At 43.5% G+C, this 15,401-nt stretch overlaps 1 protein-coding gene across 1 annotated transcript; it reads right to left on the bottom strand.

Moving 5' to 3' along the window:
- Positions 1–6,109: 6,109 nt before the first annotated feature.
- LOC100989472 (sperm protein associated with the nucleus on the X chromosome N3) lies at positions 6,110–14,887 on the bottom strand. The gene is made up of 2 exons (XM_003816811.4): positions 14,686–14,887; positions 6,110–6,537 (listed from the first exon to the last, which is right to left on the bottom strand). Exons 1-2 carry the CDS (start codon positions 14,758–14,760, stop codon positions 6,190–6,192), a joined length of 423 nt encoding a protein of 140 aa, XP_003816859.1. The 5' UTR covers positions 14,761–14,887; the 3' UTR covers positions 6,110–6,189.
- Between the last annotated feature and the right edge of the window lie 514 nt (positions 14,888–15,401).

Genomic DNA, 15,401 nt, shown 5'->3' on the forward strand with positions numbered 1-15,401 from the left:
GAATGATTGGTGATGGCCTGGATACGTTTTGGATGAGTTGAGAAACTAAATGGAAGACACAAGGTCCGAATAAGAGGAGAAAAACAGGTATTAAAGGACTAAGAATTGGGAGGACCCAGGACATCCAATTAGAAAGTGTCCAAGGGGGTTCAGCATAATTACTTGCTTGGTTGGCGAGTTTTTGGGCTCTATCCTTGAGTTTTTTTATGTTGTTATATACCAGGCCAGATTAATTTAGGTAAAAACAACACTCTTCATTTAAAAATATACAGAGTTCTCTTTTTTTTAGCAGTGAGTAAGTCGAGGCCTCAGTGATTGTGGAGGAAAGAGAAATGCAAAGCCAGCAATTGTTTGTTAAAGAAGGATTAGAAACGGCTAGGTGAGAGTGAGTGACATTGATAGTGTGATGGAGATAGCTGGGGAAAGGTAGAGGGTGGTATAAGAACGGGAACGAGAATAAGAGTGAGTATAAAAGTAAAGAAAAGGACTTTATCAGGATGAAAATATTGGAGGGTGCCCTGCCAGCAAAGACTATTTATTTACTTTAAGAGGGAGTTAAGAGTGGCGGTTTGGGGATAGCACCAGGAGATATCAGCTGTGATGGCTTGGAGAAACAGTGTAAACTGGCAGTGTAAACAAGAGCAGGGCATTTATGAGTAGTTGAGCATGGTGAATAGGAGTATGACTAGACAGAAGATAGCAGGGATGACAAGTTTTTGGGGTGCAGTCCAAGTTGGGCTGGTGTCTGGAATGAGACTGGGGCCTAATAAAAAGGAGCATTCATACAGGAGCTTAAATGGGCTGTACCCTGTAGCATTCCGAGGATAGGCCTGAATTCTGAGAAGGGCGAGTGGTAAAAGTACTGTCCAGTCCTTTTTAAGTTGGAGGCTGAGCTTACTGAGGTGTGTCTTTAAAAGACCATTAGTCTGTTTTACTTTTCCTGAAGATTGAGGACGGTAAGGGGTATGAAGGTTCCACTGAATACCAAGAGCCTAAGAAACTGCTTGGGTGATTTGACTAGTAAAGGCCGGTCTGTTATTGGACTGTATAGAGGTGGGAAGGCCAAACTGAGGAATTACGTCTGACAGAGGGGAAGAAATGACTGCAGTGGCCTTCTCAGACCCTGTGGGAAAGGCCTTTACCCATCCAGTGAAAGTGTCTACCTAGACCAAGAGGTATTTTAGTTTCCTGACTTGAGGCATGTGAGTAAAATTAATTTGCCAGTCCTGGGCAGGGCCAAATCCCCGAGCTTGATGTGTAGGGAAGGGAGGGGGCCTGAACAATCCCTGAGGAGTAGTAGAATAGCAGATGGAACACTGAGAAGTGATTTATTTGAGGATAGATTTCCATGATGGAAAGGAAATGAGAGGTTCTAAGAGACGGGCTAGCGGCTTGTAACCTACATGGAAGAGGTTATGAAATGACGACAGAATAGAATGGGCCTGTGAGGCTGGAAGGAGCTGTTTTCCTTGGTCCAAGAACCATTTGCCTTGTGAGGGAAGAGATTGATAGGTGGAAGTTTCAGTGGGGGAGTAGGTGGGAGTGACCGATGAGGAGAAAAACTGGCCGTGAGGGACAGAAGTTGGAATGCTAGCTGCTTTTTTAGTTACCTTATCAGCATAAGCATTGCCCTGAGTCCCACTGAAACAGACTGTTTCCCATCAGAACGATACCTGATACAGTTATTTTTGTCATTTGCCCCACAACACCATTTCGAGTCTCAACATCACTCAGATTTCTTCCTTCCTCAAGTGAGTATTTAATTTATCTGTCTTCCTCTTAAAGGTCCACAACTGGAACTACTTCTTCAAGTGTAGTCTGATCCACACAGGACAGAAAGAGAAAGTCACCTCTTGCTTTAGTTACATGTCCATGGAATTTACTCAAAGATACTAGTAGCTTCTGAACAGCATTTTCACATTCTTGGGTCACAATCTATTCACTGTCAATTGAAAACCTCTAAGTAGATTTTTTGATACTACTGTGAAACCAAATGTCTCTCGTTCTATTCACAAGATGTTAGTTTTGGGATTCCAAGATCACAGCATGCCAATGTTATCTAGTAAATTTTTCTTGTCTGATTAAAATCCTAGTTCAAGTGGTCCACAGTCTAGCCTGTTTAAACTCTTACTGCATTTAAATCTTGTTATTAGAAAAATCTTCTAATCTTTGTGTCATTTTCAGACTTAATACATATATTGTCAACATCTTTGTTCTAACCCATTGTCATGAATCTGTCAAAGAGAGGGCTGAGAATATATGGATGACAAATAAGTACATAAAAAGATATTTAACATCATCAGCCATCAGGAAAAAGCCAATTAAGACTACAATTAGATGTCAGTACACACCTTTCAGAAAGGCTAAGCTTTTTAAAAGTGACAAAACCAAATGCTAATGTAGATGCAAAGAAACTGGATCATGCATGCATTGCTGGTGGGAATGTAAATGATACAGCCACATTAGAAAGTTGGTATTGTCTTACACAACCAAATAGGGCAACTACCATACTACCCATAATCTGGGTAATTATTACAGAGAAATGAAATCTTACATTCATACAAAATCCTGCATGTGAATGCTTATAACAGCTTTATTTGTAATAGCCAAAAACTAGAAACAGCCCAGATGTCCTTCACCTGGCAGAAAGATTAAGCAAACTGGTACATTTATACAATGTAATATCACACTCAGGAATATAAAAGAATAAACTATTGATATATGCAACAACATGAATGAACCCTCAAATACTTATGATGAGTGAAAAAAACAATAATTGATATAGTTTGGATGTTTGTCCCCTCCAAATTTTATTTTGAAATGTAATTCCCAGTGTTGGAGGTGGGGTCTGGTGGTAGGTGATTAGATTATGGGGGTGAATCTCTTATCAGTGGCTTAGCACCATCCCCCTTGTAATGAATGAGTTCTTGCTCTGAGTTCACATGTGATCTGGTTTTGAAAAGTGTGTGGCACCTCCTCCCTCTCTTTCTTGGTTTTGCTGTCACCATGTGATGTGTCTGCTTTCCCTTCACCTGCCATAACTGTAAGCTTCCTGAGACCATAACCAGAAGCAGATGCTGGCACCAATTCCCGTACAGCCTACAGAATTGTGAGCCAATTAAACCTCTTTTCTTTATGCATTACTCAACTTCAGGTATTTCTTTATAGCAAGGCAAGCACAGACTAACACACCAATTCCAAAAGGTTACATACTGAAAGATTCACGTAACACTCTGAAAACGACAAAATTATATAGGTGGGGAATAGTTGTGGCTAGGGGTTATGAACTTGAGAGGAAGGTTGGCAGTGGCTATTAAAGGACAACATGAGAGATCTTTTGTGTTGATGAAACTCTTCTGTATTCTAATTATGGTCGTTGTCCCTTGAATCTAGGCATATGATAAAACTGAGTATAACTAAACACACACTGATGAGCACATGTAAAACTGGTGAAATCTGGATAGATTGAGTGTATTAATGTCAGTTTTCTGGTTGTGATGTTGCACTATGCATTTGCAAGGTCTTATCATGTGAGGAAACTGAGTAAAAGATACACTGGTATCTCTTCATATTACTTCTTACAATGGCATGCTAACAGATATATTAAAAGGCATTCAACATCATTAATCATAAGAGAAATGCCTATTAAAACCACTATATCACTTCATGCTTGTTAAGATGGCTATTTTCAAAAAGACAATTAATAACAAATGTTGATGAGGGTGTGGAGAAAAAAAGAACCCCAGTACACTGTTGGTGGAAACGTAGATTGGTATAACCATAATGTAAAACAATATGGAGGTATCTAAAAGAATTAACAAGTAACTACCACATGGCCCAGCAATCCTTCTTCTGGGTAGATACCCAAATGAGATGAAATCACAGCCTCATATATATGCACTCTCATGTTCATTGTAGCATTATTCCCAATAGCCAAGATATGGAAACAGCTTAAAATGCCCATCAATGGATAAATGGATTTTAAAATTTGGTGTGTGTGTGTGTGTGTGTGTGTGTGTGTGTGTGTGTGTAGTTATACATAGTTATACAGAACTAAATATTATTCAGCCTTACAGTAAAGAGGTCTTGGCATTTGCCACAACATGGATGAACCTGGAGGACATCACAATAAGTTAATTAATCCAGACAGAAAGAAAAAGATTCGATGATCTCATATGTGGACTATATAAATAAGGGGCTCAAGTAGACAGAGGTAGAGAATGAAACATTGGAGGTGGGAGAAGAAATGGGGAGAACTAGGTCAAAGGACACAAAATAGCAGATATGAAGGATATAAAAGTATAGAGATCTAATGTACAGGGGGACTAAACCTGATGAAATTGTGTCATGAATTTTTGTTAAATAAGTAGATTTTAGCTGCTATTGTCACACACTTAAAAACTAAGAAGAGAGATATGCTAATCTGCTTCACCATAGTAACCATTTTACTTTATGTATCCTGTAATATCATGTTGTAAACCTCAAATAGACACAATAAGTTTTTTTTAAAAATAAAAATAAAAAATGCATCACACTTCTATATACTAACATTGAACATGTGGAAATCAAAATTAAACACATGATACCATTTACAGTCACTCGAAAGAAAATGTAATACTAGGTATAAATTAAACAAAACATGGACCAGAAGGTGGTTACAAATATTAAATATCAAAATATCTTTCTAAAATTTACAAAATACAAAAATGTACCTGATAAATCCATTTACAAGGGAAGAACAGATTTTATATACATAGATGCATCTTAAAAACAGGCCTGAGTGAAACATTAAATATTGACAATGCATACATAAATTGAAAACAAATGTCCACAAGCAATAAGAAATGTTTATTAACACTCATACAGAGAAAAGGATACACATCAAATGCATTACAATATTTGCCAATGTAGACAAGAGAAATAAAACTGGGTCGTGGAAATAAAGGAGAGTGAATGAATAAATAAACAGGAGAGGGTCTTGGAAATTAACACAAAGAATGTAACTCAGCCCTCTAAACTTGATGCCAAAACCACCCTATTGTATTCCCTTCAATAAAAACAGTATTTTTTTTCAAGGGAAGAATTCTTAATCATTGACATTCTATAGAAATGCAGGTGTATGGAAGTGGCAATAAAAATACCAACTTTTGTTTGTATCATTGGATTCAAATTCTCTGTAGACTATGCTTTCATTGATTGCCTGCAGTAGACAATGGCCACTCCCAGTGCCCCACACTTGGTAGGCTACTGCTCCACCTAGAGTTTCTTAACAAGGAAATGCCCTAGTATTGGGACCATGGCCTCCAAGCACCATTATTTTAGTGTGTGTGACATGATGTCTTACTTTATGTAGGGTGAGGTTTTTGATCCGTTTGAGGGGCTTCAGTTGCTCACAGCATTGGATGAGTCATAACCCATGCCACTATGATGTATGTGGCCTGGAGGTGGTGATTTTGATGTCTTCATTTTGGAAAGAGTGTCACTGTCACCTAAATACAATCCAGATCGTTTTATTTTGTTTTATTTTATTTAATTTTTGTTATTTTGGAAACAGAGCCTTGCTCTATCCCCCAGGCTGGAGTGCAGTGGCGTGATCTCGGCTCACTGCAACTTCCACCTCCTGGGTTCAAGCGATTCTCCTGCCTTGGCCTTCAAGTAGCTGGGATAACAGGTGCCTGACACCATGCCTGGCTAATTTTTATATATTTTTTAGTAGAGACAGGGGTTCACCATGTTGGCCCATGCTGGTCTCAAACTCCTGACCTCAGGTGACTGCCAGTCTCAGCCTCCCAAAGTGCTGGGATTAGAGGCATGAGCCACCGTGCCCAGCGAATACAGATCTTTTTGTACACCCTTCTACACAATCACGTGCTCCAAGAAACACCAAGTCCTTTTCTTCCTCTCCTGTAAGACAAAATTTTAAGAAGAAAATTTGTCTGAGGAATCAGTCCTCCACCAGTCCTTATTTGCAATGTCTGGCTAACTGTCAACCTGTGGGTCTGTCTCCCAACCTACAGGACCTCATATCCCTCCCTTCTCAAATGCCTACCTCTTCCCTTCCCTTCCCCACCCTACACCATCAGACAACAGGCAGAGATAAACACAGTCATCAGCTCCTTAAACTTGATTTTATTGTAATCATCGCCATCAGTGGTGATGATTTGTCCAATTTGGTTTCTCCATGTGTGACTAATCCTCCCCACTGTCCTGTGAAGATCCTTCAGATAAGCCTAGGTCTTCGTTCTCCTGTGAGGATCCTTCAGATGAGTCTAGATCTTTGTCCTCCTTTGAAGGTCCTTCAGATGGGCCTAGGTCTTCATCCTCATTTGAAGATCCTTCAGATAAGCCTAGGCCTTCGTCCTCCTCCTTTTGGATTGGATTGATGGAGTTCTCTTGGGACTGGTCATTCTCCAGTTGATTTGAATTTATTTTCTTACCCTTCCTGCGGTAATACACAAATATTATTGGATATTCTGATGTTTTTGTCTTTTTCAAACTCTGTTCGGGGGCTAAGACTCTGTTTGGTACCTCTTGCATCTGGTAAGAAAATAGGGAGAGGCCAGAAAGACATTATTTTGGGTGAATAGGATAGAGACTAGATAGCAAGGGGGGCTTTATGAGAAGGAATGCAGTTTGAGGAAGGGGTGTGTGCCAGAGAAGAACAAGGTGAAATCATAGGGTAGGGATCTATGCAGAAGAAGAAGAGAGGCATGGGTAGAGTCACCTGTTAGTCCAAACTGCACGATTTTGTAAGTTTTTGCTATGTTGCAGACCTTGGTCAAAGTGAACCATTCCATGGGGGTTCAGGCCATGAGCAACATCCTGCCTAACCACCTGACCACAAGGTGGACAAAGGCTCAACTAAAGAAACATCCCTATCATAAGTCCTGTTCCCCTTATTCTCTCATCTTCTCCAGCCCTGGGCTAACCTCCAGATATTGATTAAACTCTCCATCTTATTTTTCCTTCATTCCCCTTTCCAGGCAGCTGCAAAGGAACACCACAATGATATTCCACTGGAAAAAGGGCCAAACCACCTGATCATAAGAACATCTTATCAATATCCTCCTGGGCAGCAAGCCATACTGCCCAGCTCCCTCCCACCCATACCTGTAAGTACCCCAGGCTATAAGCGGCAGTGGGCTCTGGCATTAAGCTGGTCCCCCACTTCCACAGGTGTCTGCAATATTCCTGTGTTGTTGTTTGAGATGCACCCTCTCTGTCTGTCTTTCTTTCACCCTCATCTTCCCTTCAAAACCTAACATTTTGGTGCCAAAACCCAGAACAGTGATTGGGTTCTAATGGGTAAGTTTTCTCTTGCAACCTGGAAAGCAGAAAGCAGCAAGCAGCACAAACTAGACCGGGGCCTACTTCCAGATCCTGAGTGGACTCTCTGTTCCCAGTCCTGTTTCCCCTATTCTCTCATCTTCTCCAGCCCTGGACTAACCTCCAGATATTGATCAAACTCTCCATCTTATTTTTCCTTCCTTCCCCTTCCCAAGCAGCTGCAACCAGGATCACCCCCATTGCTGGACATCACATCCAACACTGGGCTTCAATTCGTGGGTGAGTCTACCTATTCTTCCTTTCTGGATTCCTTTCTATTTCTGCTTGTCCTCCAAAAAAATTCCAGTGCTGGGTGAGAGGTCTCCCCAGTCACCAGGTGACTGCAGCCTCCCTTCTCAGGGGACAGCCTCAGAACACTTGCCACTCTGGCCGCTCCGTCCTCTGGGGAGCATGAATAACTACGGGGCTGCCCCAACTCTCCAGGTCCCTTCTCCCAGGTGGAATCCAGTGCTCACTTTCCTCTGGGGTATTCACTTCCCTCTGGAGAACTCACTCCCCTCTGGGGTATTCACTCCCTTCTGGGGTACTCACTTTCCCCAGAGTATTCACTCCCATCCAGAGTATTCACTCCCCTCTTCTAAAAAACAAAACATTCAACTTTCAAATTCAACATAATCTAAAAAATCTTTCTCCAACACAATGGTAAATGATCTGAAGTGCTTTGCTTATCTCCGCTCATGCCTCACTCGCTCTCCTGCCAATCTTGTTCACCTTTTCAAATCTTCCTCCTCAAGGAGAAACCCCCCAAAATGCCTCCTCCTCCAGACAAGCCTTCCTCCTCTGAATTTCAACCTGGACAACAAACCCCTTCGTCTGCCTCCTGCCCTCTCCCATTCCCTCCACCTTCTCCTTTGGATCCGGCTCCTCCACCCCCTTACTGTCACCCTCCATCCCCCTTCCTTCTCCACCTCAAACCAGGTCTCACGCCCAACCCTCTTTTGCCAAAAACCAGACACATGCCCAAAGGCCTTCCAAAGTCTTTCCCTTGCAGGAGGTTGCGAGGACTGAAGGCATAATCTGAATTCAAGTTCCCTAGCTGACTTCTCCCATATTGAAAAGAGACTTTGCTCCTTTTCAATGGATCCTACCTCCTTCCGCAAGGAATGTCTGTACTTCCCTAAATCTTATGACTTTACCTGGCATGACATATATGTCATCCTCTCCTCTACCCTCACCCTGAAGGACAGGGAACACATATTTACGGGTGCCCAGGCCCATGAGAACACCCTCCACCAACAAGATGCTGCTCATAACCCAACAGGGACACTAGCTGTCCCCAGAACTGACCTCAATCGGAATTATCAGGCAACTTCCGTAGACAGACAGAAACAAGCCCATATGATATCATGCCTTCTAGCTGGCATAAATAAAGTCGCCCCTGCTGTTTTCCTCTCCCGCCTTTTCAAAGGTCACAACTAAATATGCCACCTTAAGCCCTAATACCAATAAGGGCAAAATCTACCTCCATTTACACTTTATCTCCCAGTCAGCCCCAGACATTTGAAAAAAACTTAAAAAACTGGAGGATGGCCCTCAAACCTTCCAAAGAGACTTAATCAAAGTGGCCTTCAAGATCTATAAGATTAGAGAGGAAGAACTAAAAAATCCAAACCTAAAGAAGGACCAGGCTAAATACCAAATGCTGGTAGCTGCCACTCAACAGGGTTCCCAAGGCATACAGAATTCCTCAACTTGGCAACAGTCAACTCCAGGAGCCTGTTATAAGTGCATCCAACAGGGACACTGGGCAAAAGCCTGGCCTAATCCCATGACACTCTGGAAGCCTTGCCCCATCTGTGATATCAAGCAACACTGGAAGTCAGACTGTGCTCACTGAAACTCTTCATCCTGCTTCACCACCTGTACCTGAAGACAGGTGGGGCCTGGAGTACACCACCCCTACTGCCATCACCACCTCGGAACCCAGGGTAATTCTGTCAGTCTCTAGTAAGTCCATGTCTTTCCTATTGGATACTCAATACGAAAACTAGTTACTCGGTTTTACCAGAATATTCTAGACCCTTTTTATGTTCTTCGATCTCTATTGTGAGAATCAATAAAATCCCCTCTAGGCACAGACTCGTCCTTTATTATGCAACCTATTCAACAGCCCCCTTCACCCACTGTTTCCTGGTTATCCCTCAGCCCCCTACCCCTATCTTGGGGTGGGACATATTAAGTAAATCCCAGGCCTCCATGCAATGCGGCTCCTACGATTCTACCCCTTTTATATTACTCTGCCACCCAAATGCTTCCCTCTCCCCCCACTCATCCTCACTATTTACCCTGTTACCTTCTGTTAATTCTAAACTTTGGAATGTTTCTAAACCCACAATAGCCACACATCACATCCCAGTTAAAATAACCTTTCAAAACTCCTCCATTTTCTTTTTTCAGTCTCAATATCCCCTTAATCCAGCCGTGCTTAGGGGCCCCAAACCTATTATTTGTAAACTTTAACAAGCTCATATTCTCAAGCCTGTTAACTCTCCCCACAACACCCCTATTCTGGCTTTCCAAAAGACAGACGGGACTTACCCCTTTGTCCAGGATCTCCAAGTTGTTGACCAGGCAGTGGTACCAATACATCTAGTGGTCCTCAACCAATATGCTCTACTCTCCCATATTCCTAAATCTACTACACACTCCTCTGTATTGGAACTGAAAGATGCCTATTTCACCATTCCCTTAAACCGTCTTACAGAAGTCTTTTTGCTTTAACTTGGTCAAGTCCTAATACTCACATGTGCACCCAACTAGCGTGGACTGTACTCTTACAGGGGTTCCAGGATAGCCCCCACCTATTCAGACTTGCCCTCATCAAGGACCTAGGTGAACTTTCCCTTGCTGCTAGCACCCTCCTGCAATATGTCAAACTCCTTCTCTGTAGCCCCTTCCTTAACCTGTCCATCCAACACACCACTTAGGTTTTAAACTTCCTCCATAATAAAGGAAATCTCAGGTAGCCCAAACCAAAGTTTGGGCCTAGCCCACAATATTTCAGGTAGCCCAAACCAAAGTTACTTACCTTGGGTTTGTCCTAACCCCTAATTCTCAAGCCATCCCAACCCAATGAAAGGAGCTAATTTGGGACATGCCCCTTCCTCACACAAAAAAGTACCTTCTCTCCTTCTCGGGCCTTGTGGGTTACTTCTGGCTGTCAGTTCCCAATTTTGACTTGCTGGCCAAGCCACTATACAGGGCCTCACATGGGCCCATCCTAAAACCCCTAAACCCAGCTTGCCCCATCAACTCCCACTTAAAAACTTAAAAATGCCCTTTTAATGGCCCTGGCACCGGGACTGCCCAACCTCACCAAGCCCGTTACTTTGTATATACATTCTGACCAGGGCCTTGCCCTTGGACTACTCTGCCAAACATACGGCGATGCCACACAAGCCACTGCGCGCCTCTCAAAACAACTGGACTCTGTTTTGTGTGACCATGGCTGGTCACTCTGACTAAAAATCTTGGGTGTGGCCACATCGCTGGCCTTAGAGGCACGGAAACTCCCTCTTTACCAACACACTACTATTGCATCTTCCCATTACCTACAGGACCTCATAAACCATCAATCCCTTCTATCCCTCCTACCATCCTGCTTATAACAGGTACACGCCTTATTCCTAGGTAACCCTCTAATCACCTTCCAGAGATATAAAACTCTCAACCCAGCCACCCTCCTCCCTGTAAACACTTCCGATTCTAGGCTCTCTCACTCCTGTCTGGACCTCTTAGACTCCCTCTCCTCCTCCTTCCAACACATTTCACATGCCCCTTTGCAGGGAACACATACACGGTTAGTTAATGGAAGCTCTTTTAGGGAGCCATGTCCAGCAGCTGGCTATTCCATCATTGCTGAAAATAAACTCCTAGAATCCAATGCTCTACCACCCCATGCTACCTCTCAACAGGCAAAGCTAGTTGCCCTAACCAGGGCCCTCACCCTAGCAAAGGGAAAGAGGGTCAACATTTACACCCATTCCAAATATGCATGCCATATCCTACAGTCTCAAGCCTTCATCTGGCAGGAACAGGATTTCCTAACTACAAAAGGAACCCCCATAAGAAATGGCAAACTTATACATAAGCTGCTGGGGGTCGATAAACTACCACTAAAGGCCACCATTATCCATTGCAAGGGGTGCCGAAAGTCTAAAGATGCCATAACCGAGAGAAACCTTTCAACAAATTTGGCAGCCTGGCAGGCAGCCCTTAAAACCCCATCGTTATTGCTCATTTTTTCCTGTATATACCCAGAAGGAATGAACCCCACTTGCCCGGGCTGGTGCCATTCAGGAAAAAATTGTTTGATCTCAGTGATAAAAGTGCCTTGTCCAAGTTTAAAAAACCTTCTGTACTTTCATATGTGCACAACCATTTCCATGCTGCTTACTGCCCCTACTCTAGCTTTTAGAAAATTATATACATTCTTCTGCCATGGCTGCCAATCTGAAATATATTCCTAAGGCATGTTCCCTTTGCACTCAAACTTCCCCTCAGGAAGCTATCAAACCACCTCCTTTCCAACACACAAGGTCTGAGGACACTTACCAGGGCAGGACTAGCAAATCAACATCACTCACATGTCCCCCAGAAAGTGATTCCTATACCTTCTGACAATAGTAGATACATTCTCTGGATGGATAAAAGCTTTTCCCACCACCACCGAAAAGGCACACACCATCGCTTCTATTCTCTCCACTCATATTATCCACCGGTTTAAACTCCCCTCTTGCATCCAGTCAGACAACGGGCCAATTTGTTTCACAGTTTAACCAACAGCTGGTAAAGGCTGTAAACATTAAATTGGCTTTGCATATTCCTTACCACCCTGAATCTTCAGGGAAACTTTTTTAGAAAACAGCAACTGACCAATCTTCCCTAAAGGTTAAAATGGCCTGGACTTTTCTTCTCCCATTGTTCCTCATGCATTTATGAGTCATTTCCCAAAAGCTCCTCAGTTTAAGCCCATTTAAACTCATGTACAAATGCCCTTTTATCCTCCAGAATCTCCCTGTATTTTCCCCCCATTCTATATGGAATACTTGGCCGGCATTACACCTCACCCAACATCTAATAAGACAGTACGCAAATGCTTACTTGACCCAGCCTGAAAGTCCATCCTCAAAACACTCCTCCCTGTCCCTACAACCAGGGGACTGGGTCTGAATCACAGACTCCTCCTCCTCCCCTCTCCAACCTAAGCGGAAATGTTCCCACCAGGTTATCCTAACTACTCCGACTGGGGCAAAGCTAACATCCTTTCCACACTGAATACACCATTCCAAACTAAAAAGAGCACCAGACCCACATCTAGACATTTCTTCACCCCCATATTATTCTCCTTCCCCGACAGGACCAACTTCACTGTACTTAACAAGAATTCCAGAAGTTGCCAATCCAGAACACCTTAGTCCATAACACTCTCTGTCTCCAATTTCCAATCTTTTATCTCCTACTTTATTTCAGATCTTTCCTGGCTACCCTTCCCCATGTCCCTGAATAGTCCATGCCAATTCGTCACACTAATCCAGGAGGTATGACTGCAGGGCACCTTCCAAAATTTCACTCCTACTCAAATCTCCTCTTTCTTATTTTGTCCTCTTTGTCTGTGGGATACTCTAAGTCCCCACCCCCAACCTCTGACAGTTGAGCCCCCTTCATCAGCCTCACACATTTCCTCTTAAATCAGTCACACTCCCCTCTTCCTTCCAACTGTTAAACTTGTTTGTCCACACAAATCCAGCAATTCACAGCCCTTCCTGTCAACCTGGCCACATGAACTCGGTCCAAAATAAACCTGCATCTCACCTACTTGACCAGTTCATTCCCAAACCTGTTTATAATCTTGATCAGCTAAACTCTTTTTCCCCCAATCCATGAAATCCACCCACACCGTCACACACAGGGCTGTCACCCTCCCTCGCCTCATAGCCTCTTAACTGAATATGTTACAAACCGATTCCATAAAACACCTTTTAGAAACCCCTCCCCTCTTGGCTGGAGCCGCTCTTCATGTATCCAACTCAAGGGCGCTCCCTGGAAAACATGCACAAACAATTCCCTCAAGTGCAACCTATATCCTTCTGCCCTGTCAGGACTACAATGGCTATTAGTTACAAAAACCCATTTATCTCTCTCTCTCCAAAACCAAACAGCCTCCATCTCCTCCACCACCAACATTTCCTATCAGGCCCTTAGAGGGGCTACCCTTGCTGGCAGCTATTCAACTTGGAAAAATATAAAAGTTAAAACAAAGAATTTCTGCAGAATTCAACACCCACCTTCTCATGGCTTGCCACCATAACCTACAACTTTTGTCTGTCCACCCCCAGTGTCTTCTTCTTTTGTGCCACAAACTCTTATCTCTGCCTACTGGCCAAATGGTCAGGAACATGCACCCTTGTGTTTCAGTCTAAACATTAACATTTTGCCTGACAAGCAGACCATCCAGGTTCCTTTAGTAGCTTCTGTCTCATCTTCCTCCACACACACTAAGCAGGCTCTACATCTCATTCTAGTGTTAGCAGAACTAAACATCTCTGCTGCAGTCAGCACTGAGATAGCAGGGGGCCCCTTTCTTAGGACCCTTAATTTTCCTCCTCCTAATACTACAATTGGCCCATGTATATTTACCTTCATATCCCGCTTTATCTCCCGAAGGCTAAACTCCCCTGTCCAGGCGGCCACCCAGCAACACATTGATACCATCCTTCTCCTCTGCCAAGTCCGGTACCAGTGCCTCCAGGAAAACTACTCTGAAGTCTAACACCCCCTGCTTCAAAACCCAAACCCTGATTACAGCTCCCCTATTCAGCAGGAAGCAGCCAGGTAATCAACAATGCCCCTCTTCCTTTTATACTAAAGTAGAAGGCAAGAATGTGAGTCCAAACCACCATTTAGTAAGCACCCTGCTATTTTGCAGACCTTGGTCAAAGTGAAACATTCCACGGGGGTTCGGGCCATGAGAAAAATCTTGCCTAATCACTTTAACATAAGGCAGACAAAGGTCCAACTACAGAAAGTTTCCTATCATATCTTGCTGGGCAAAGTTCCAAGAAACACCACAATGACATCCCACTGGAAAAAGGACCAAATAGCCTGATCATAAAAACATCTTATCAATATCCTGCCGGGCAGCAAGCCATACTGCCCAGGCCCCTCCCACCCATACCTATAAGCACCCCAGCCTGTAAGCAGCGGCGGGCTCAGGCATTAAGTGGGTCTCCCACGTCCACAGGTGTCTGCAATATTCTTGTGTTGTTGTTTGAGCCGCCCCCGCTCTGTGTGTCTTTCTTTCACCCTCACCTTCCCTTCAAAACCTAACAATCTTACCTCATCATTTTCGCTGTTGGATTTACAGGGGCTCTTCGTCTTCTCCCCATTGGTGCTGGAAGTTGGCTGTTCCATGATTCTGGTTGGTTGTAGAATGTCTATAGTAGGCTCTTGTAGACTGCAGACTTCCACAGCTATGTTGAAGCTTCCCAGTGGGATGTCCCAGAGCTCTTGCGCTCCCTATATATACCCTCCTGATGACAAGGCAAAGCCACACCCTTGAGCTTTGTTTGATCATACAGGCAGTGTCCCAGCCAATGGCAGTCCTAAGGTGGCTTTGACATCACAAAGCACCACTGCTGACCACTCCCTGGGCTTGTGGGGGAGGGGTGACAGGGATGTAGAGGAAACCAAATGCTGTTGTTGTTTCAGCATCCCCTGAAGATGCATCCCAAACTGATCTGCCACCACCCCTCATTTCTCCATGTTTAATGTTCATGGTTCACATGGAAGCGAGAGGATGATTCCTTCAAGCCCTTCCCCACAGTCATTCCTATGAAGTGATTCATTCTTTTGTCTTCCAGCCCTCACCATGACTTAGTATTTTAGATGTCTCACCTCAAATCCCTCCAAGCTAGTGTGGCTACATTTAATTATTAGTTATTAATTACTAGTTACATTTAATAATTAATAATTAATTATCCCATTTCCCTCCTACAGTTCCTTCATATGCACCTTGAAGACCATTTACTTTTAGGCTACTGCCAGGCAAATTT

The sequence above is a fragment of the Pan paniscus genome, chromosome X, assembly GCF_029289425.2.
Source record: "Pan paniscus chromosome X, NHGRI_mPanPan1-v2.0_pri, whole genome shotgun sequence".
In the NCBI taxonomy this organism is placed as follows: Eukaryota; Metazoa; Chordata; class Mammalia; order Primates; family Hominidae; genus Pan; species Pan paniscus.

What these genes read in the sequence shown, in the direction of transcription:
- LOC100989472 (XM_003816811.4), bottom strand. Translation starts at nt 14,760, where the DNA reads ATGGAACAGCCAACTTCCAGCACCAATGGGGAGAAGACGAAGAGCCCC. An exon ending in CCAACAGCGAAAATGATGAG is followed by an intron (nt 6,538 to 14,685) that starts GTAAGATTGTTA and finishes TTTTCTTACCAG; the next exon opens with ATGCAAGAGGTACCAAACAG.